This window comes from Bemisia tabaci, chromosome 1 (assembly GCF_918797505.1).
Source record: "Bemisia tabaci chromosome 1, PGI_BMITA_v3".
Lineage (NCBI taxonomy): Eukaryota > Metazoa > Arthropoda > Insecta > Hemiptera > Aleyrodidae > Bemisia > Bemisia tabaci.
The window spans coordinates 75,131,184-75,154,318 of NC_092793.1; the positions used below are offsets into that span (position 1 = coordinate 75,131,184).

General features: G+C 39.7%; 1 protein-coding gene across 6 annotated transcripts in view; it reads right to left on the reverse strand.

Moving 5' to 3' along the window:
• The window catches only part of Mp (collagen XV/XVIII-type protein multiplexin), a 240,236-nt gene extending 219,264 nt beyond the window's left edge, over positions 1–20,972 (reverse strand). For 4 of the 6 annotated variants that reach the window (XM_072306167.1, XM_072306168.1, XM_072306169.1 and 1 more), the window contains exons 1-3: positions 20,266–20,969; positions 12,821–13,022; positions 867–934 (exon numbers count right to left, since the gene is read on the reverse strand). In XM_072306167.1, the coding sequence (XP_072162268.1) occupies positions 867–934; positions 12,821–12,831 (79 nt within the window). In that variant the 5' untranslated portion in view covers positions 12,832–13,022; positions 20,266–20,969. Of the gene's footprint in view, positions 1–866; positions 935–12,820; positions 13,023–20,265 lie in introns of all 6 variants that reach the window. The other 2 variants (XM_072306170.1, XM_019050525.2) reach the window with 1 other exon arrangement.
• Between the last annotated feature and the right edge of the window lie 2,163 nt (positions 20,973–23,135).

A 23,135-nucleotide genomic window follows, 5' to 3' on the forward strand; every position in this document is an offset into this window, starting at 1 on the left:
GAGTTTCGCAGGCGGGTGGTTGTGGGGGTGGCGGGGTTTATACCTAAGCCGCGCCGGTGAGGGAGGGAAGCCAATGACTTACTTCGGTGCTTTTCACCACGGACGAAAATTTGGGAATTAAGGTTTCGCGTTTAAGGTGTCTCCGTTTTTTTCTCTCTCTACTCTTTTACCCTGTGAAAGATAGTAGAATACCTGTGTGAAATTCCGATTCCGAAATTCATCAGACCTCATACCGATGCCTCCGCGAATAAAATTAGAATCCGTAAGGGCAGCCAACCTATGGATTCAAATTATCCAGAAATATTTATTATTACAATTTTTATGACCTGTCGTTTGTGTAGCGCAGTTTGTAAAGCTTGTCTTGTAAGTTTGATTTAATTTTTGCATACATTTACCAATTCTTGCTAGAGAACGCTCACCTAAGGACATTTTTGGCCAGCTCGGGTTGTTTTTGCAATCTGAAGAATGGCAGCGAAATTTTGTGTGTACGAAGGTCGGCTACTCTTTCGGGTCTTAAGCCCTCCATGATGTGATCTGCCCATACTCTCATTATTTAGGTACTCTGGGAGAGATATATTATGGCAGTGCTTAAGTACTAAGGCAAGTTTAACATTCCAGCCCGACAACATTATGGTTGCAGGTTTATATCATGGACTCGTCATAATTTTTAACTCTAAACCACTTTCCCGGGTCATAAAATTGTTATAAGCCCCCTTGATTCACGAAGGGTGTGAGAAGAGATGATGCTAATGGCGGCTGATTCCTTGTGGACGGGATGGTCATTGACGCATTACCCATCTAACAGATAGAAAAATATGAAAAATCTGATTATGGTGAATCAATAAATGAAGAGTATTTTTGCTTACCTTTATAGACCGTTCTTGCTGCATGATAACCCCCTTCCGATGCAAGCAACGATAAAAACCACAGCAAACTGAAAAACACCAAAAAAGCAACAGTTTCTGGTGAGAACAGGGCTTTTTAACTCGGGATAAAATAGATAATTTCGAAAATGGGCTGTCTCTTCATTTTGAAGTGTATCAGGAGAGCGTGAAGAATGTTCAGAAAGCGGAAAGTTGGTGAAATTTTGAGATAAACGGTTTTTTAAATTGTGTAATACAATAAGTAAATCCAGAGCAAACCCGAAAATTGTAATGATGACTGGTGCTAAGGCGGGTTGGAGGACAAATTTAACTGTATTTTTTATTCAAATCTAGAGAATCTTAAATGAGAGGCTTGGAGGACAAGGCGCGTTAGTGCAGTTTTTGAAGTAAATTGAGATATATCGATGATTTTATGTAAAACTAGTCTTTATACTATTCTGTGAAATTCGCTCTCAAATTCCAATTTTTAGGCATCAAAAAGTCTAGTTTGGACTTTCTTTCCACCATTAGGATCCATATAATTTCGAAACTTCAAACACGTATTTATCGCAATAGCAAAAACTGCACTTATGCGCCTTGTCCTCTAAGCCCCTCACATGATACATCAGAATAATTTAATCTGAGATAGAACCAAGGAAAAATCTGTCATTTAATTGGTATAGCATTCGAGCATCATCAGATTTAAGGAGGTGAGAAGTATCCCTGAGAATGCAAGATATAAATTATTGACCTTCGAAAAGTGCCGTATTAAGTTTGGGATGTCACACCGACCAAGGACCAAAAAAACACTGTAAGCTCTTTTAAGGAGATGGTTTTGACGATGGAAATGATGTAACGCTTACATCTTACTGGCTTCGTATATGCATTTGTGGATTTATTGTCGCTTTACCCTCCCTTTTTCATTTGAAAATTGAATTGAAGTTTATTAGCAGTAAATAAAATTAAACGGCTTTCCTTAATCACCGCGCTAACCAGATTGTCAGTCCAGATGTGTCTGTAGCTGTTGCACCATTAATGGCTCCCAGCCAGTACTGCCGTTCTAAGGAGAAACCCCATGTAAGTCTCCAGGCGTTGCCAAATATACTGGGGTAAAATGGGATTTTTCAGGGAAAATTCGTCAATATTTTTCTTTCAATTTTTCAACGAATCGTCCTCGGAATGTAAACTAAAAGATCTGACAATTTTAAGGAAACATATTTATAACTTTCCTCAATATTACATCTTTTATGGGGAGAAATTTGACAACATTGGCATGTTCATTAAGCGTTTTCCCTCAACCCGACCAAGCAGCTACTCTTGCCGAAGAGGCTTTTAACAAATCTGTTTCTAATCCCTAAGTTTTACTATGCATTCAATCCTACCTTGGCATAAAACGTGGATTTGATACCCATGAATCAGTACAGTAAATCACTTTTAGCACTTATAATGTTTTCTGTCACGTCTCATCCGCATTAATGAAATCGACATTCTTGGTTTGTCTTTAGTTGCTTGTGATTTGGAGGGATACTTTTAGGATAGTAATTAGTACAATAGAATTAAATGATACCGTCTCCGTCGCCACTAGGGTGAGAGAGTCATGCGAATAGGTGATACATGCGTAAGCTGACAAAAATTTCTTACATAATATAAAGATAATTCTTTAATTAAGACAAATTTTTTCCACTACCAAACATTTTCTTTAGACCGAAGATGATCCTATTTTACATTTAAAAACTTGTTTCAACAATTTGTTCCAAAGTACGCTTCGTGTCGCTTCGTCGTAGAAACAGAGAGATCAATATGTGTGCGCAATTTTGCAGCGTTTTCTTTCAATGCAGTGACGTTAGTCGGGCGGAGTAGGTCATGAGAGCATAACTTTAAATGTTAGTCGAGAGAACTTACTTTTTTACACATGTAAGTATGAAGGGAATGAGGGTGAGGCTTGACAAGCGTTAGAATGGCGTCAAGAAGATTCATTGAGTCGTGATAAATCAATATCACTGTCACGCCTGTCGCAAGGAATGTAGGCAGCCAGGCTTTTGGTCACAAGTAAACTTGCTTGTGCGTACCAGTTAGGAGCCGTTTAAGTATCACTTAAGCTTCTTAAGGAGGAAAGGGACTTCGTACTTGCTTTATAGGGTCTTACGAGGGGGAGGAGGTTCAAGCACACTCCTGCATAAGACTCCTATTTTTTTTAAAAAAAATATGTATATAAAATAAAGAGAAAAAAAGAAAAAAAATGTTTCTGCAAAAATAATTTGTTCAGCTATTTTTCGGGGTTAACCCTTTTTTCTGAAAAATTGGGAGTAAGGTTGGAGTCAGGCCAGTCTCGCGTTGGTTTAAAAAGGGGAGGAAATGAGATTTTGTCTCACGGGGCCTTACAGGGGGAAGGAGGAAAGGAGAAGGGGGTTAAATACTCAGCCAAAACGTCTTACATAATACTTACAAGGGCTGAAAGTAAATTTTAGCCTTTCTCAACACATACGCTCACTCAGATTTTGATTTTGAAGCGATTTTCCTTAAGGAAGAACTCCTCTTTTCGCTTTTACAAAATTTTGCAGCAGGCCCATTTTTCAAGTAAGTTGTTGATTTTCAAATATCTAAGTGGCGAGTTGACAACAAAGCGTTACTCGCATGAGCAAATTCAGTTTCGTAGGTGGAGTGATGTCTGTGGTAATTTTAATCGGTCATCGTGTTACGGAAGGGTTTGCCGGTCCCGGGGTCTGCGGCCCAAGGGCCGTGGCCTCCTCCGGTTCCCTGGTCCCTGTCCAACCGCCTGCCGTTGCGTTCGGAGTCGTAAAAAATGGGATGCTCGCTTTGTCTTCTTCGTGTATCGCTCGGGTCGCGGACGGACACTTGTATTGATTCGTAATTCGCATTGTAAATAACTCGCGGAGGCGCTCTTGCCAAACGCACCTCCATTTTGGATCCGATGGTAGGTACCTATCCCTTACGTCTTCCACACAAAAAATGAAATAAAATATAATAAAATCTATATTAATAAAAAAATACAAATATGTTGAGACGCCCGCTCAAATTTGCCCTGAAATTGCCCCAAATTTCACCATGAAATTACTTTGAGAGTGTAGTGGCCGCACTCCGCATCCAACTTTTTATACATTAAAACAATTAAAGCGTCATTCGGAGAAGTGACAATGCCGCGGTCAAAATCAGTGATAGTTCACCGGCACAACAGGCAAAGCTAAAATTAAATTAGGGTGGCTACTTTTTATACATTGAAACAATCAAAGCAACATTCGGAGAAGTGACAATGCCGCGATCAAAATCAGTAATAGTTCACCGGCACAATAGCCAAAGCTAGAATTAAATTAGGGTGGCAACTTTTTGTACATTTAAACAATCAAAGCATCATTCGGAGAAGTGACAATGCCGCGATCAAAATGCGGAATAGTTCACCGGTACAATAGGCAGTGCTAGAATTAAATTAGGATGTAAGCGAAACAAGCAAAGTATACCCTCAGTTAGTAAAAGTTAGTGACGAACACTAAGTAAATGAAGAACACTAATTGAACTCCTAGATGCAACTATTCGGGCTCCACGGATGCCCGTATTGCATTCGTTTGAAGGTGAAGGCGTTTTGATTGTCTAGGCACTTACTGCTTCACTCACGGCGCCACGACGCGGTGGGCTATACTTCGAGGATTCAAAATGACAGAACGCTTTCATTTCTTAATTTCTGGAGGAAAGATCTGTACTTTTAAAGGATGCCTGTCATTCTTAATACGTTCAATTTCGTATAATACTGTGCAACACCTCTGTTGTGAAATAGTTGCTTCAGGCGCCGCCGCACGGCGGGCGGGCGGCCAGCGCGAAACGCGCATTGGCGCCTACAAACCTAAGTGGATACTTCAAGCATTGTGCAATGCGTGAAGTATCCACTTAGGTTTGTAGGCGCCAGTGAGCCTCTCGCGCTGGCAGCACGCCGCTCCGCTCTCTTAGGCTCTAATATTTATACTCGCATAGTCAGCGTTTTTTAACTCAGGATTTTGAAATGTTTGCACACTCTGCATTGATTATTCTCATTTAAATTGATGGGGAAAAATATGTATCAATTTATCAAAGGAGAATAATAATATAATGTGTGTTTTTTAAATATTGGTGGTTCCGTGTCAAATTTAATGATTTCCAAAGCACTTTAATTTTTTCTTTTACATTTTGTGCTTTTATTGTGCTGCAGCGAGGTGTACGCGCAACCAAACCTTCAAAATTTGACGTATTTGACTCCAAAAGATCGATGTACAAATGGGTTAAAACTAAAGATTGCGTGCCTCTTGGTTTTTTTTCCTATTTTATTCATTTTTGCAGTTTCTGTCGGCACAACTGCGGCTCATTGAGATTAATGTCGCTTGGAAAAGGTTTTACAAATATTTTTCACGTTTTCAAAATATAAATGTTATCAAAATGAAGAAATAATTTCGTAAAGAAAAATTAAAAAAATAAAAAAAAGTACCTATACACATATAAGGTATATTGTACATCGAATATTTTAAGGATAGAAATAAAACCAAATATTCACCAATGACAATTTAAAAAGATGATTCAAAAGGAGAAAGTAATAACATTTCATTTAGAAAATGAGCAACTATAACAACACCTCTTTCTCTATCAATTCCTCATTTCCATATCGTCAGTATAATTTTACATACCGACTAAAATATAACGCTTCAACCAAGTCACCGTTGCTTATTTTACGTGTGGGCGTAAACTACTGGACAAAAAAATTGCGCAGACAAAAAATCGTTGACAAAAGTCCTGAAACCTACACACTTCTTGTCGTGTTTTATTTTTTACATGAAAAGCTATTCAACGGTCCTTTTTAAAGAAACTGCCATGATTTTTCTTTCCTGCGCGAAGAAAATTCTATGAAAACTTCAAGAAATGGTGTTGATTCGTTCACCTGTATAAAAATAAAATAGGAGTCGAGATTTTCAAACATTGCAAACGAGATACGTGGTTTGGGTGTTTCACCGTCCATATGACACTAACTGAAGCTTTCGCCTTGCCTCATGTGCCGATGAAGTAAACCATTACGGTTTTTAATCGCGACATTGTAAATTTTCCGAGAAATTCATTGTTCAAAAGTATGACAACGTTGCCAGTTCTCAAAATTGACGCCTTATAGCGGAGTTTACTCGGCACTTGAGGCAACACTCTCTCGGTTCTATTATATTTTGCTGACAAGCACAATGCCACATCATTTAACTAGACATTACCTACAACCTAACATAATTTTGGGCACGAGGTGGCGGCAACGTGAACCCGTTTGCGGCGATTGGGATGGGTGTTGAAAACTTGAAACTCACCGGCTAAGAATTAAGAGAGAGAAGATTTAGAAATGCCGCCAGCGGGAGACCAGCTTGGGGGGGGGGGGGGTGCTGGTGGGGAATTGCGCGGTGTTCCACCCCCAACGCGCGACGCCGCGCGCCGCGCACAACGACGAGCACCTCACCCGAGTGGAGGTTGGAGACCACGCACTAAACTGCCACTCTGAGGAGAAACACCGTATGATCAATCGAACGTTGCTAAATTTCCTTTGATAGATTGTCTAATTTTTGAGAAATCTAATGAATATTTAAAAAGGTTTCGGATGGGAGGGCGTAAGCCTGTGAGACCAAATTTTACAGGAGGGGCAAAGACTGACCCTCTCGTCAAGCAATACGACTAAAAATTGCCCGGGGTGTTCAAGGGATCGGTGTTATCTGTTTGAAATTTCTTATTTATTTTTTTTTTTTTGGTGGGAGAATTATTAGCACCCTTAAGGATAATTTAAAATTTTGGTTTTACGCTCTTTTCCGAGAAAATGAAGGAAAGCTGAGACATTCCTAGAAGAAAAAAGTAGATGTTAGGTTACTTTTGAAAGTTTTACCTCTCATTTTCGTAAGTTTTGTAACGCAGGGATGTGTATAACCTTTAGACGAGGACAAAAACTTAGATACACATTGCTCTCTTCATTGAAAAAAAAAAAAAAAATTCTAGAAAGAAGGATCAGTATCCTTCAGAGAGACAAAAAGTAGCGCATAAGAGAAGTTTAAATGGTTGGTCTTTTGTCTTTCCATTAGGAGCCTTCTCATTTGTGATCGAAGTTTCCAGAAAAACTAAACAAAAAGCGAATGTACTTTCTAGGAAAATTCAAGTGGAAAAATCTGCAAATTTCCCAGAAAACTCGTATAGTATCGGGAGAAATTTGGCACCGTCGGGATGTTCATAGAGCGTTTTTCCTTAGCAAGGGAGTATACGATCGAGGAAGAAAATACCAACACAAGCCACCACCACGTCGTCGCTCATTGACAGCCTTATAATTGGAAAGACTCCGGCAATAATTGAAAACGGCAATATATCTGACCCACCAGGCCACCGTTTCCTCCTTTTCAATCTAACTTTTTGTCTTATCTACTTCCCCCTCCCATCGTCCTATCCGATAAAATCATCCCCTTCCGAATCACCGCACCGGCAAGTTGATACACCCTCCGTCTGTTTCCGGGTAAAAAATTCAAGTCAATTTAACTCCCGGGACATGTCGAATTTCTAATTTCCACCACTTTCCTCCCTTTTCACCAAAAATCGTTGAGCTTCTCCCCGATGTCGTTCCTATAAACCTCTTGAACACCTGCACGATCGAGTCAAGTGAACTCTGTAATAGAGGTATCTTATCTAATATCTATGTATCCCAAGTAGCATTTCCCAACGGAAAAGTCGCGATACATTGCGATTTTATCGGCGATAAAATAGCTGGGATCATCAACATCTAAACGACTATCCTCGATCTTGTTGCAATAAAATCGCGATTTTATCGTCCGGCAAATTATCGCAATATTATTATTAGAAAAATTGCGAAGTATTGCGATTTAATCTAGATTTTATCAACGAAAATTGATCGCGATTTTATCTAAAAAAAAAATTACGATACATAGCGATTTAATCGCCATAAATTGCAATTTTTTATTCGATGATATCGCGGTAAATTGCCAGCGATATAATCGCAATAATCAACCGATAAAATCGCTATTTTCCTCGATCACTGCAAATTGGAATTAGGTTGTATCTCAGTCGTTCATTAAACAGGTACTTTCCTTAGGAAGCCCCCTTGCTTTAAAATCTGGTACCAAATTAAATGCAATCTTTTCAATAAGAGGGAATCTGCTCTTTGTTTTCAAGATGATTTTATCGATTAGGTAATTTAGATTCTTGGGAAATTTGCAGCATCATAATAAGAAATGCCACATCATCGAGTATGTAGGTAATAGTGTAATATGATAGATGCGTTCTTGTCTTCACGTTTGACCGGAGAAAGTCGTTTGAAATATGGTATTTTATTCGCGACATAACATCATAATTCGTCGTTTCCGGGACGAAGGTACGTAACTCAATTCCAATGTTGCAAAATTGACTCAAATTATTTGATTACCCATAAGAATGTACAAGTGCACTTTTTGTCTGAATTTTTTTTACTTCAGCATGAGACCAGAAGAAAAATCAGTGATATTTTCAGTAAGAAATGCGCAAATTCTATTGGCAAAAATGCAATATGAAATTTGACAGCATTGAAATGTAGTCAAGTTTTTTTTTTGTGAGAGGGAAGACGAATGGACCGCGAAAGCACCCACACTTGCGTTGTTTTTCCCTTTTGCATCAATCCTTGCACTTGAGTTACAATCTATTTTCAGTTTCGTAACTGTTGAAAGCCTTGAATTGAAAATCGACAACCATGGCTATGTGTGAGGTCAAAGTAGTGCACTGGTCTACTTGAAATTCAATTATTGGGCTGAAGGATTTAGAATCGGTGTACTCTATGCAACAGGGGTCATGAAACTCTCATGTGTTAGGACCAACGCCTAGATAATTTTGCGCGCGTGGTGCTGAGTAATCACTGCAAAGAATAACAATTGGACGTATTTCTGTCAAACGGAGCTATGTGCACTTATACATGAGACCTGAGACCCATAAGAAAACACGCATAACAGGGCTCACGTCATAATGCACTTAGTTCTGTTTGATAGAAATACGTCCAATTTACCGTACGGTGGCAATTTGCCGATGTCAGACGATCAAACTAGATTGAAACATTTTTTATTGCTTCGTTGTTTTGGCTCTACTTCATACAAGTGAACCGATCTTTTTCCAAATGACGTAAGTGTCCAAAGTTAAAAAATGAGGATTCAATGGATTATCATTGCCTATGTGGGTAAGAAGAGTGTCATTGCATTCTCAAGTTACATTACGATTTAAATGATTCGGCAATAACGGTCAATAATTAAAACCAGGCAAATATGATCGCTTTTTGCAAATTTTTACAAATTTAACATTTTTTGCCACTGCTATTTCGTTTGAGGAAATAATAATATCTGAATTCTAAATTGCGGTCTCAAAAAGCGCGAATATAAAATGACACATTTTATTGCTCACACAATTTGAAAGCTGCACGATGTCATGGACAATGCAATAAAAATAGCTATTGACTCAGTTGTGCATTGCGCACCTATAAGCACGCATGTTATACAAATCTAACCACCCACATCGATGTGGAGGAATAATGCTGTATGAATCATGAAGTTAACGATCAATATGAATTTCAATCAGACTCGCCTGGTGAAGGGGATTGACAATGAGTAACCAAAGATAACCTCATCATGTTGTGTCATCATACACCTAACGTAAATGACAACACGTTATTTAGTAATGGCACCCCTCCAACAGACCTGCCTCCTGACTAAATGCCACTTTTGAAAACCACGTCCCACCTTAAGAACCGATGCGTTGAATAAGCCGTAGAGTTTTGCGGGATTCCTACATTTTGCAGCAAAAATTTTCCCCAAAAACTTCTTTCTTGAAGATTTTTCGGATATTTTTTTCGCGGCGGTGATGAAAATTTGGAACGTCAGGATGGGCCAATAGACAAAGTCTACAGAGAAGAAGAGGGGAAAAAGTCACATGCTTGCTCTTTGGAGTATTGCGTAAAAAATGATTCCTACCATGAAACCTCCAAAAATTACCCCCTGAATAAGATCTTAAGAAGTAGTTTTGACACTGGTTAAGCTGAGGTTCAATTATACGAATGATGTCATTTTTATTTATTTTCGTGATGCAAATTCTCTTCTCTAGAGTGACGCTGTTTAGAATGCTACTAGTTATGTTTATCCGTAGATTTTATACTTCTTTGCACCCACTCTGACCGGTTCGCCCTCAATTTCTTCAGCAGGCAATGTGAGTGGCTTAGGAGTAGTGATAGTTGCTTGTGGCAGAAGTACGGTTAGGATCATGCTCTAATGTTTTAAGCTAGGCAGTAGTAGACTCATATCACCCTACTACAGAATTTTGCAATCATTCTGGCCCTCTCCCTTACCTTCAATACCCATAAAAAGCCTGAAATAATGACCTCCTCATACACCAGTGTTCGAAACTCACCTTTGAGTTTTAGGAGCCATGTGGCGCATCAAGCCCGATTTTTAGGCGCCATTGAAGATTTTTTAGGGGCCAAATTGACTTTTTGCCTATATATCACGGCGCATTTAGTGGAAAGTTAGACGCAAGATGTTTTAGAACAGAACTAGATGTAACAGAACTAGTAAGTAGCTGTAAATTGGGGAAGACAAAAGCACTGAGAATGAAATCAAGAAGAATAGAAAAAGCAAACTTTCACTTGTAGTGCTGAAAATTCTGAGTTTTTTCGATTCAAGTAGATTTGTTTTCCTTTCTTCATGTGACTTCCGGTGAAAATCCAGATTCATGGGGGCAATTTTTCGGGGCCACGTTGGTGCAGAGCCTTCATTTTTTAGGCGCCATGGCCGATTTCTTAAGCGCATTTGGCGCGTTGGCGCCGGTGAGTTTCGAACACTGTCATACACACCCGCTACTCGTTGTAAAAGCGAAGGTGTAAAAAAAAAAAAAAAAAAAAAAAGCTGAAGGTCAGAAATGTGCGTAGTTTCCATTATATCAACATCGACAATAATTTGAATAGTTTTCTTTGCAAGATAAGGCAAAACGCGTTAAATCTTCCATTTTTTGCTCGTTCACATGCACACCATTTTTCGAAAATGTGACAACCTGCGCTCATTTTTCGCGCCAGGGAAAATCTCAGTGCACATTGTAGCGAATGTTTTCTCAGCAGAGCTCCTTCTTTTTCGCTAATTCAGCTAGTACTGAAATTGGTTTTCGGGCCCACTTATTTTTTTGAGCGGCAGCATTTCCGCTGCAAGAAAATTGCAGATGAGAGCGAGGCGTCAGCAAAAGTCATGCTGCGCCGTGCCGCCGTTTGGACAGGCAATTTTCTCTACATCCAATTCAAAATCCCACGCCCTGCGAGAACATCTGCTGGGAGCTCCGGGTCAGAGTTTCAACGCACAGCGCGGTTCTCACTCCCGATCTTAGACATGAATGAACGCGGAAGAAATGACGCCAGCGCTCACTGCCATGCTAAGGAAGAACGCCGTATGAGCCTTCAGACGTTGCCAAGTCTCCTCCAATAAAAATTAAAATTGCTGGGAAAATTGCGAATATTTTTTTCCAAAATTTTTTGACGATTTTGTGCGCAATTTAATCTAAATTATCTGAAAGTTTCAAGGAAAAATATGCGTAAACTCCCTCAAAAAAACATATTTTATCGAAGGAAATTCGGCAACTCTCAAATGTTCATACGGTATTTTTCCTTAGGATGGCAAAGCACAACTTGGGAAATTTGTTTTGAAGACAAAGGGTCATTATTTTGGTCTTATGGCAGACTACATTAATACAATTAGACAAAAATAATGTGATCAGAAGCACAAGAATGTTGCATTTCGTGCGTAAAATTGGAATATTCATTGGCAGACTGTCAGGAAAGAAAGGGTCGCTTTGATCATGGTTGTCCGAAACGGTCATTGTCAATCAGGATTGTTGTCATCAAAAAGCTTTTAATGAAAATCTGCAGTCTTCCGAAGGGGAGCACAATTTTTTAAGCTTAGAGGTGGAAAACACCGACGTGGGTTACTCAATTTTCTTCAGTTTTTTTTTTTTATCTTACTGGTGATATGATAGAGCTGTACAGACCTAAAGTTATGCCATGGCATCAGTGAGCGACGAGGCGCAGTAATCGATATTTTCCCATTTGAAGCTGTGGTAAAGAATCGATTATTTTGAAGTTCATTGCGAACGCCCTGATAATCGATCCTTTGCCATAGGTTTGAATGGCATATTAATCGATTCTTCCAAAAGCACGTCGAGCCACCGGCATCAATGCAACAGAATGCGCCACGAAATATGACACCAGGTAGTTCGCTGCAATGTCTTCGAAAGAGTACTAGAGATTCAAATTTCGCAACAACTCACATTAAACATTCATAAAGGTTTGAATCCAAATTCTTACATGAAACCTACTGTCCAATGCTCAATATTGCTGTGACTTTAATGCCATGTTGTAAATACTAAAGGCTAAGTCACTTTTGTGCCTTTTCATTACGCATTCTGCAAAGTTTAGGCTAGGAGGGGGCAGAAGGTTAGCTGTGTCCGCCCCTACCCCCAAGAGCATGCGTCCCTTAAAAATTATGCCTTTTGGTTGGAACGTACACTTCGCGTAGCGGTCAACTTTTGAACATTTCAAGATAGGGAAAGGAAACTTTGGTAGTGCTTCCATCTTTAAGAAGTCTATATTATGCGTGGATCAAAATTTTTAGTTCCCACTCAGGGATGCTTGGAGGCCTCCGTCTCCAAATTTTCTTTTTTAGATGGTTACCTTACCTCTATTTTGTAATAAATTCCTAGGAGGAGTATAAAAAAAAGAACAATTTTCACGCAAATTGCGAGTCTCCAACTATCGGCGTTCCAGCTATAATTTTATCCAACGGAGACGTTAAGGATGCGGGAGAGAAAGCATTCAGAAAAAATGTATGTGAATAGATTTTGAAGTAGGTTCACTTGTTTATACACTGAGAAAAATTGGTTATGAAAAGCTTTGGAAAACTCACCAATAAATCATGATGACGTTATCATGATACTCTGTTTGCTTCCACGGGAATCACAGCAAATGTTTTTTTCTTGACGCGCGAACTTGTCATGTAAAAGACGGGTTGGTGATATTAACTTTTAATATGCACCAAACTCATGATTACCTACTTTCGTGTGGTAATATCTCTTGACATTTTTCTGGTAGCTGAATTTTGCACTCATCTGAAACAAATAATCAAAAACAGGAAGCATTGAGTAGTTTATAAAAAATTTACATTAGGAGGTTGGTAAATACGTTGTTTTTAATCCAAGCCAGAAATGGTATATCCTGATTTCAAAATTTATTCAATTTTTGCACCTACTGCTCCCCTTGTTGACACGGTATAAATTGGACCACATTTTGCAATTAAGAACTACAGTTTGCTGCTCGCTTCAGAAACAACGTATGCACTGTTAGTTTCCCAATTCAAATAGATGTATTAACGGATGAGCCAGATACTGTAGTTCCCAACTGCAAAATGTGGTTCAATTGGACTGCATTTTGCAATTAATCAGGAAGTACAATTTCTGGCTCACATTAGAAACAGCGAGTTTCACTATGCAGGTAGATGCTTTCATAGATCAGCCTGAAATTGTAGTTCCCAATAGCAAAATGTGGTCCAATTGGGCTTATTTTTAGAGTTGTGACGCCTATATCTGCTATGAGTTTCTTTACGCAGGTAGATAATTTCAAAGATCAGCCTGAATTGGACGTATTTCTGCCAAACGGAACTAAGTGCATCAAGACATGCGCCCTGAGACCCATAAGAATGTATGCATAACAGGGCTCACGTCATAATGCACATAATTCGTTTGGCAGAAATCCGTCTAAATCATAGTTCCAAATTTCAAAATGTGGTCCAATGCGGCTCATCGTTGGAGTCGTGACGCCCTGGAGATTCTGAGTCCGGCCAGCCGATAAATGATTCTGAAAACGAATGTTCGGTGGACGGCGCGGCGCACAGTGGATCGAGTCAATTAGAGAGGTTGGACTTGCAATTTTTGAATAAAACAGCAAATTTCGATGTATATTTCGCCACATTTCACATTTCAAGGGGGGCTCACCGAAGAAAATTTCACGAGAAAACCGATGGAACCACTTTTAGAACCTCAACGTTTTTATAAACGGAGTTTTAAGCATTTAAAGTTTCCAAATTTTGTCCGACCTCTCCTATTGACTCGATCTACCGTGCGGCGCGGTGAAGAGGGTTCAGAACAATTTACTGGTGTTGCCCCGCTGAGCGCGGGAGAATTTACTGGGCGTCGAAAACGAGAGACGTCGTTCGACAACGACCAGTGGCGACCGGGGAGGCGTCACGACGGATCAATTTTTGTCGTCTCCGGCGACGGCGGCGGCGGTGGGAACACAACACGACGATTAATCGGTGACATTATCGTCGCAGCCGAGCCGCGCTCTTTTGAATGAAGTAATAAATGACAAAACATATTTAAGACACTGAGCCTCGCACCGTGTCGCGCAATCCAGCTCAGCCGTTCCAGCGTTTTCAAGTCACCCCACCATCGACAAATTCTTAGTTTAAAGCTCGCACAAGACGAAAACTTAATGCGTCGGAGGGACCCAGGGTGGCATGAAACGTGAAGAAGAAATGAAAGATGGGAACTTTCAGTGGAATATTTCAGGAAATTTCACAAGACTGCGAGAATTTCATATTTCTCAGAGGCTAGAGTATGCACCCTCCACTCAAACACACAAAAATAAAAGAAAGTCATAATTTTTACCTTTTGCGAAATATGAAAAGGAACCGGTATTTTTCAATATATTTCGTAAATATCTGAAATTTCATGAAATATTTCACGTGAAATTTCAAGATTTTATTTTTCATGAAAATATTCACCCTGGAGGGACCTGAAATTCGCGTAATATAGGAATAAAGAACTGGCTCAGTTTAGAAACCGTATGTACCATTCATATAATACAGTAGACTCTGGATTATCCGGATTAATTGGTGCTGGGCTGGATGAAAAAGAAATCCGGATAATAATAGTTAACACAAACACCACCAACCAACACCACAGTATTCTTATTATGTATACATCATGTACATACCAACACTATTTTAAAAGGTTATAACGACAAACTGAACGACTCAATGGTGATTGTGAATGGCAGCCGACAACGATAAATTACAATACAACGATTAAAGCGCGCAATGCGTGAAGTATTCATGCAATTTTGTAGCCGCTAATGTGCGTTTTAGGCTAACTAACCGACTGCACTGAGTTTGGCGTAATGCGAGAAGTATTCATGCAATCTAGTAGGCGCTAAGGCGTTCCACGCCGACCTCACTGTTTGGCGCAATGCGTGAAGTATTCCTTCAGCCTTGCAGGCGCCAATATGCCTTGCGACCGCTTCTCCGCGGATCCGCTCACTTGTTGGAATGCGTACGTAGTTAAATGGTTGCAAAATCTATCCGGATAATCCAGAGTCCGGATAAAACGAAGCCGGATAATCCAGAGTCTACTGTAAGTGTTTTTACGGATGCGTCATGCAGAAATTGAAGTTCCTTTAATTCCAAAATGTAATCTAATTTGAAGTCCAGTTGCCGCAGTTCAGGTCACACATCTGTTGTATTTTGGTGCCTCGGCTGTCTCAGTAGAAGTTTCAATCGAACTACCGAGGACTATAGATGTGTGACCCAAAACTTCGATAGGTATACCTCGAGTTCTCGAATGTTTGATCTGAGACTTCAGAGATCCACATGAACTTGACTTCGAGTCTCATGCACGAAGTTTGATCGAAATAGAGAAAATATTCGGTATAGTTACATACGAGGCTTTCATTGAGGCTAAATTTGTGTTGTTTGACAGCTCTAATAGCTATGATCTCTTGAAACGACTCTCCAAAAATTCTTACGAAAACTGATAAAAAAAATGTTTCCAAGGAACCCTTTTTCCACAATTTTTAAGTAAACTTTACTGGGTATTTTTCTCAAGAATTGGGGGAATTTCACAGAAAGTTCAACGCCTTATTGCACTTAGCTCTCCGTTAAGAGAATAAAAATTGGAGGGAGATTAGCCAACGTGAAATGCAGTCAGACTGATTCTGACTAAGTAAATCCGCCCGAAGAACAATGAGAATACGAACTGCGGCAACTTCGCGATTCTCCAGGGAAAACACGGGGAAAATATATCTTCCCGCTATAATGTATAATTCATTTAGCTCTACTGTTTTCACCTTTTCCCCTTCAATTTTGTGCAACCCTTTTCATCTTTTTATCCTCTTTGTACCTTTGTTGCTTCACCATCATGATTTGGGGCGCGCTGAAAAATGGGAACTTCAAAGCGGCGGCGTCTCTCCTCTTTGCTGATCGACGCTATTAGTAATGACGTCACCACGAGGATTCTCCGTTTCATCAAACTGGGCCCAAACAATAACAGTGTCACGATCACTTTCAATGCTACAAAAATGAGAATAAATCGATATACATCGTTTTTCTGTGTCGTGAAACAAATAGCGACTATAGATCTACGCGGATGCTTTGCTAATTGAATGTGACGATTTGAATCTTAGACATAACAATCGGTGGATCCGGGGGGTGTAGCGGGGCGCACGCCCCCTCCCCTGTTTACCTGGAAAAAAGGAGGAAAAAAGAAGGAAGGAATGCAGAAAAGAAGAAGGAAATATGCTAACACTGGGTAATTATTCATATTGAAATTGACTCAAACTGTTTATACTTTAAATTCTAAAATGTTCCGAGGGTAGCCCCAGACCCCCTTCGCCTACTCGAGCTATCTTGGTTCAAATATGGAATTAAGGTTTGATTCAGGGCTCCGAAGGAGTCGAAGGTATTTGTAACATGTCTTGCTTCTGACAAAGACAAATTGGACGAGTTTAGGAGAAGCTATTAGTCTGAATTTTTGCATGGCATTCATTGTGATGAGCATAAAGTTTTGGGGGTCATCTATAAATTATGTCGCAAACTGACATTCGAAATTTCGATTCCTCTCCACCCGCGTCATGCACCTGGAAGCCGTTCATATATAGCTATTTAAAGGGGGAGAGGGTCTGAGTTTGCCATGTAGGGGCTTACACGGGGAAGGGGCGTTTAACCAAGCTTTACGTAAGCATCCAAATAAAAAAAAGTAAGATTTTTATAAAAAAAAATCTCTGGGCTATTTTTCAAGCATGTGTCTTCTATTTTTTAAAAAAAAATGGGAGGGGGGCTGTCAAAGTAGTTTTACGAAATTCTTAAGAGAGGGGCGAGAAAGTGTCCTATGGGTACTGTGCGCGGATGAGGGGGGGGGGGAGTTGAATCAGACAAAACGCTTTAAAGAATTCTTGAACAGCCTCCTATCATGCAGGTCACAAAATATGAAATGATTCACTCCCACTAATTTACTAAAAACCAAAGATCTAATCAATAACATGTAACAACTATTTATATTTACACAGATTTTTTTTTTTTTTTTTTTTTTTTTTTTTTTTTTTTTTAAATCGATGATTCGCTTAATTTATGCTTAACGCCGCGGAGTGTCGGACTCAATTTCCTTTTCCTGTCATGTATCCTTATTCTTCATTGTCCACCTTAAAAACATGCACAACTCTATTTTTTTTAAATAAAATAATGAACAAAAATGAAGATGAAAAAGAACCACCTATTCATGTATACGGTTCGTTCTAATTGATTTTCCTACTTAATTCATTATTTTTTTTCTATAAAATAAAATAGGAGACTAATTACTTTAATCGTGGGCTCTGCGTATTTTCACGGTAATGTTTTCAGGTTGAGTCGAGGAAGTTTCCTCGGCTCTCTGAGTGAGTTTCCCGAGGAGGAGAGAAAATTGATCGCTCAAGTTCAAGATCTGCCTTCTCCATGTAAACTGACGCCGAGTCGCGGGTAATTCTTGTTCAATATTTTTTCGACTTTCAATATTTTCTCTGACCAAATAATTCCAACAGCTTTTCAGGACAAACTTTCTCACCGGAGGAAGTTGAGTAAACGAAGTGAGTGAGTCAATACGCTTTGTTTTCCTTCAAGTTTTCCCGTTTTCATCCGGTACTTCTTGAAACTTTGAATTCGTGCCTTCCTCGGTATTCTCCTCTCCTCCCTGCTCAATATTCCCGGAAACTAAAGGCCTGTACCAATCCTCGATAATTTTTCCTTGCTTACAGTATTCCTCTAACTCACACACAGAACGAATGTGTCTCTGTTCCATTATTTCTTGACATCGATGTCTTACAATACTGCAAAGTGCGATTTACATCGAAGTATAATGTAAGCTCTACTTGCACTGCCTATGTACTAGAATTGCAAAAGATGCCAGTTGAACCGGAGGTTTGTCGGTTCGAAGTTGGCAATTTAATCAACTAAAACGCAAAAATAGGATTTGAGAAAAAAATTATTCAAAGTTTTTACAGTTCATGCAAGGGGGCTATAATTACATCTGATTAAAATCGAGCATTATATCCTCTCCTGCCACGGAAATGAAATAATACACTTTCGACTTTTTCTTCAGGCAATTATAAAGTGCGTATTTTGTCGGAGTCGCAAAATCGGACTTTCCAACGGTCTTTAAATCACAAATGTCGCTCTGAGCATTTTGCCCTGGTGCATATGGTTATACCCGTGGCCGATGTCTATTTCCGCTGGTAAAAATTGGCGATAGGAGCTGCATTTCAAAATGCCATAGGATTTCTTACAGCCGACTGAAGAAGGCTATTGAAAATCAAATAGCTGGCTGTAGAAAGCGGAGCAAATCATACAGCCGGGCTATACGAAGCTGTAAAAAATATACAGTCGGGCTATTATTCCTATCGCCGCCGGGCTTTAACTTTATCGCCATGGGCTGTAAAAAGCTGTAAGAAGTTGTATAGAAATTCGTGTGCTTTGGCCAATCATTGAGTTTGATACGGAACTACCTTAATATTTACAAAACACACGTTATATTTTCCTTAAATACAATTTTTTTTTCATAATTTAAAATGAGAATAGTCCATACAGAGTGTGCAAACATTTCAAAATCATGAGTTGAAAAACGCTGACTCCGCGAAATTAAATATTAGAGCCTAACACAAAGCGGAGGAGCGGCGACGCACTGGCGCCTACAAACCTAACAAGGATACTTCACGCATTGCGGAATGCGTGAAGTATCCCTGTTAGGTTTGTAGGCGCCAATGCGCGTTTCGGGCTCTCTGCCCGCCCGCCGCGCCGCAGCGTGCCACGGCGTCTGAAGCAACTATTTCACACCAGAGGTATTGCACAGTATCATAAGAAATTGAAGGCGCTCCAACATATTAAGAATGACAGGCATCCTTCAAAAGTACGGAGCTTTCCTCGTAAAATAAATCAAGATACTACGGCACAAAAAGAGAGCGGTAGTCCAAAACTAACTAAGTCCTAGTATCCGTATTTAGTAACGTTTAGCATTAACTTTATTGTCTGGCTGTTGCTTAATCATCATCGGCTATAAAAGGCTATACGAAATTGTACAGCCGGCTACAGATGCTATTGGAAATCTTACAGCCAGCTTTAGGTCTATAGCATTTTGGAACACACATTCCACTGCCAATTTTTACCAGGGTCTTTTTATTCGTATTATTGTCATTAAATTATATCAGAAAGTATGAGTAATAATTATTACACTAGCAAAAAAAAAAACTATAAAGCTTGCCATACAAATCGATGGTATAACTACCAGACTACGTATCTCGGTTTGCGACTTTGCAGATTTCCTGTCATCCTGCAGTACTTGGAAAACTACTCGACGTCAATTCTTCAAAATTCCGTGAATTTTTTGTTCTTCGCGATGAAATTTCTGTGAAAACTTCAAGGGATGATATTGATTTTTTCTCCTTCAAAATAATGAAATGGAAGCGGATATTCTTAAACACCTTGAACGAGATATGTGATCTGGTGGTTTCACCGCCGAAATGTGATGGTCAATGCGTTGATCGAACGGAGATAGTCGAGCCTCCAAAAATTTATTTTACTCATTTGTATTCACCTACTTACACAGAAATAGGAATGTTTACGTAAAGTAAAAAATCGTATTACTAAGAAACGATCGAGAATCTCCTCCACTTGACATTCACTCTCTCATCAGTCACTTCGTCATGATGGACCATCATCATCAACACACTCATCATGCTCCTCACCGAAGATGAAACTGCAAAAATGCATGCGTAAGTCGGTTTGAGATGGTTCAGACTTACTGTCATATTAAATTTTATATACTCAAAGTTAGGTATTTCTTAAGAACTTCCCTCTAATTTATCGTTTCTGTTAAAAAAAATATGCGGTGAAAAATTCCGAGAAAATGTGTTGGTTTGTTCTCCTACGATAAAATAAAATGAGAGGAGAGATTTTGAAACACCGCAAGCGAGATACGCATTTTTGAGCCTACACCGTTGATACGTAAACAAATTTTGTATTTAATAACTACGGAGACTAGGTAAAACACATACCTTTTAAAAAGAGGATGAACTAGCCATGCACGCTAGAAGTGGTCTTGCGAATGGACGATGAAATCATCAAATGACTTTAGCACGTTACTTTAACTGCTTCACATTTACACGTCTATTCATTCGCCTGCCTCATCAGCAGTTAGGACGAGGATCGCGATAAACTGTGAGAACTAATTTTTTAACAAAAAGCTTTTTTTTTTAGAATTTAACTCTTTCTTTACACTGGCCCGTAAGTCTAGTCTAGAACACTAGAACGCACTCCATACATACGTTTCCGCACGTACCTTCCGAGGTGTTGATCGACATCAATTTTGATTTTTTACATAAAATTTGGACAGGAAATGGATCAATCTTTTTGGAGAGGTCTTAAAAATCATCCAACCCTAACCTCGACGAACGAATCGAACCGATTAACGCGGAGACAATAGACGCACGAACTCGCAAAAGTTGACGGGAATTCGGGGTGAAACCCAAACGGCAAAACGTGTTCACTCACGCTTTCAAATGGTCCGGATCTTTTTCAAAGATTTCAAAGGCAAAGAGCGGTTTCCGGTTGGGATCGCGAGAGCAGCGCGGCGTGAAAAACACGTGGTCGCGAATCCGAATCCGCGAAGAGCGCGCCGCTTTTGGCGAGGGCGAGAGCCGGGTTGTAACTGAGTGCGAGGCGCGGGACACCGGCGGAAAAGAGTAAGGCTCCTCGGGTCGACCGGTCTTGGCGACCTGTGCGAGACGTCCAGACGCCCGCCGACTTCGCGCCGCGCCGCCGCCGCCGCCGGCACCCAGCATCGCCACGCATAGTCGCATCAATTCTCTAACGGCTCACCCCGAGCATCCCAACTTCACACCATGTTGCCCGACGACCCCAAGAGTGGAGATTCATCCCCTCTTCGATTCGACTTAGGACAGCATTAAAGGACAGAGCTCCCATTCCATGTCCATTCCATTCCAAAGTTCCGGGATTCGGAACTTTTTTGCACTGAAAAAATTCTCGGCGTTTTTACCACGGTCTGTTGGTACCTTTACCATCTCACTTTTTTTTACCAATTATTGGTAATTTTACCAAGAGAGACTGGTAAGCTTACCTACAAACCGGTATTTTTGCTGTTTTTTTCAGGTAAGAATACCACTTTTATTGGTAATCGATTCCCGGTAACTTTGCCATTTTAACTCGGTAATTCTACCACAGTCGATAAAAAATATTGGCGTTTTTACCGTGGTCCAGTAAAATTATCGAGAAATTGCCAATTCCATAAATGGTAATTTTACCAAGAAAAAACTGGGATCAAAGAGAACCCTGAACTCTTGGTAATTTTACCCTTTTCTTAGTAAATACACAGAGATTTTTTTTCAGTGTGTTCCGATTTCTCTCACTCCATAACCGTCAAAAGTTCCGGGATATTTTTTTATTTTTTTCAAAATTTCCAAGAAGGCTCCGGAAATACAAAAGATTCGGAACATTTTGGAGATTTTGGAAGTTCTAGGAAAAATTTAGGAAAATCTCAAAAGTTTAAAAATTCGGCATTAGTTCCGGGAAGTGGTAGCACTGTTAAAGGGTGCTAGTCAAGGCTAACTTAAGTCAAGGCTTAAGTCTAATTAGAACTTGAAATGGTGGGTCGGTTTGCCATCGGGTCTCTAACACTATCAAAAAAATGAAAAAATGACATGACGTCTTGCCGCCGGGACTTAGGAGGAGTTTAATGCCACCCCTGGGATCGATTAAAGTCAAATGCTATGACATATGGCTTGAAACTTGAACTTTATGTTCTTAAGAGCATGTGCAGCATCGGAACTCAAAATCGATATTTTCAACCCTCACTGCACTGAACAATTAGAGTTTTCAACTTGAGGAACATTTTTCCCGAATCGATCATATAGATAACGATTGCGTAATTTCAAATAGTCGCGTCGCACATTGGATCGAGTTAATGGGAGAGGTCGGACGCAATGTGGAAACTTTAAACGCTCATAACTCCGTTTATACAAGACTTCGAAATTCTGAAAGTGGTTCCATTGGTTTTCTCGTGAAATTTCCTTCTAGTAGCACCCCTTCAAATTTTAAATGTGGCGTTATAAACATCAAAATTTGCGGTTTTAGTAAAATATTCCATGTCCGACCTCTCTAATTGACTCAATCCACTGTGCGTCGCGACAATGTACAGCTCAGCCTCTCTCGGAACAGTTACAGAGCAAGTTATAATAATATACACAAGGTCAGACAGTATATGGCAACTCTACAGCTTCGATAATACAAAACGTATAGGTTTAAAAGTTGCTCTACTGGTCTCCTCGTAAAATTCCCTCTGAGAAGCATCCCTTATAATTTATGATATGATGAAATGAACATTAAACTTGGAGGGGTAGCGTTGAAGCCTTTTATGGGCTTGCAAGAACTGTTTTTGGACCCCTCTGAAAACTAGCAAATTCTGCGTAAATTACGCTTTGAATCTACGCAATGTACAAAAATAGCCTGATTTGGGCGATATGACTCTTGATACGTACTAAACGGTCGTCTTAGGGTGTGTCTTTAGGTGCATGTTAACCAAAATTGCGTGTTTTTCATCACACTAAGTAGCTTTTCACACCGAGCGTATTATCTTTAATTTGTCCTTTGTTGAATAAAACGGGATAATCCGTCATGATTGTTACGAAAATAAGGACTTTCCAACTATAGACACATTTCTAAATGATCATGGCAAAAAATGGTATTTCATGATACAATAACGTAAAGATTTTTTCCCTTGAGATGGAAATGAGGTTTGTCGATCCTTCCCATTTTCCGTGACGTATGCGTGCAAATCAAAAATCATGTTTCTCACTAATTTTTAAGATGTGTCGAGTAAGTAATCCATTTCTTCAGAGAAGTTTTTTTT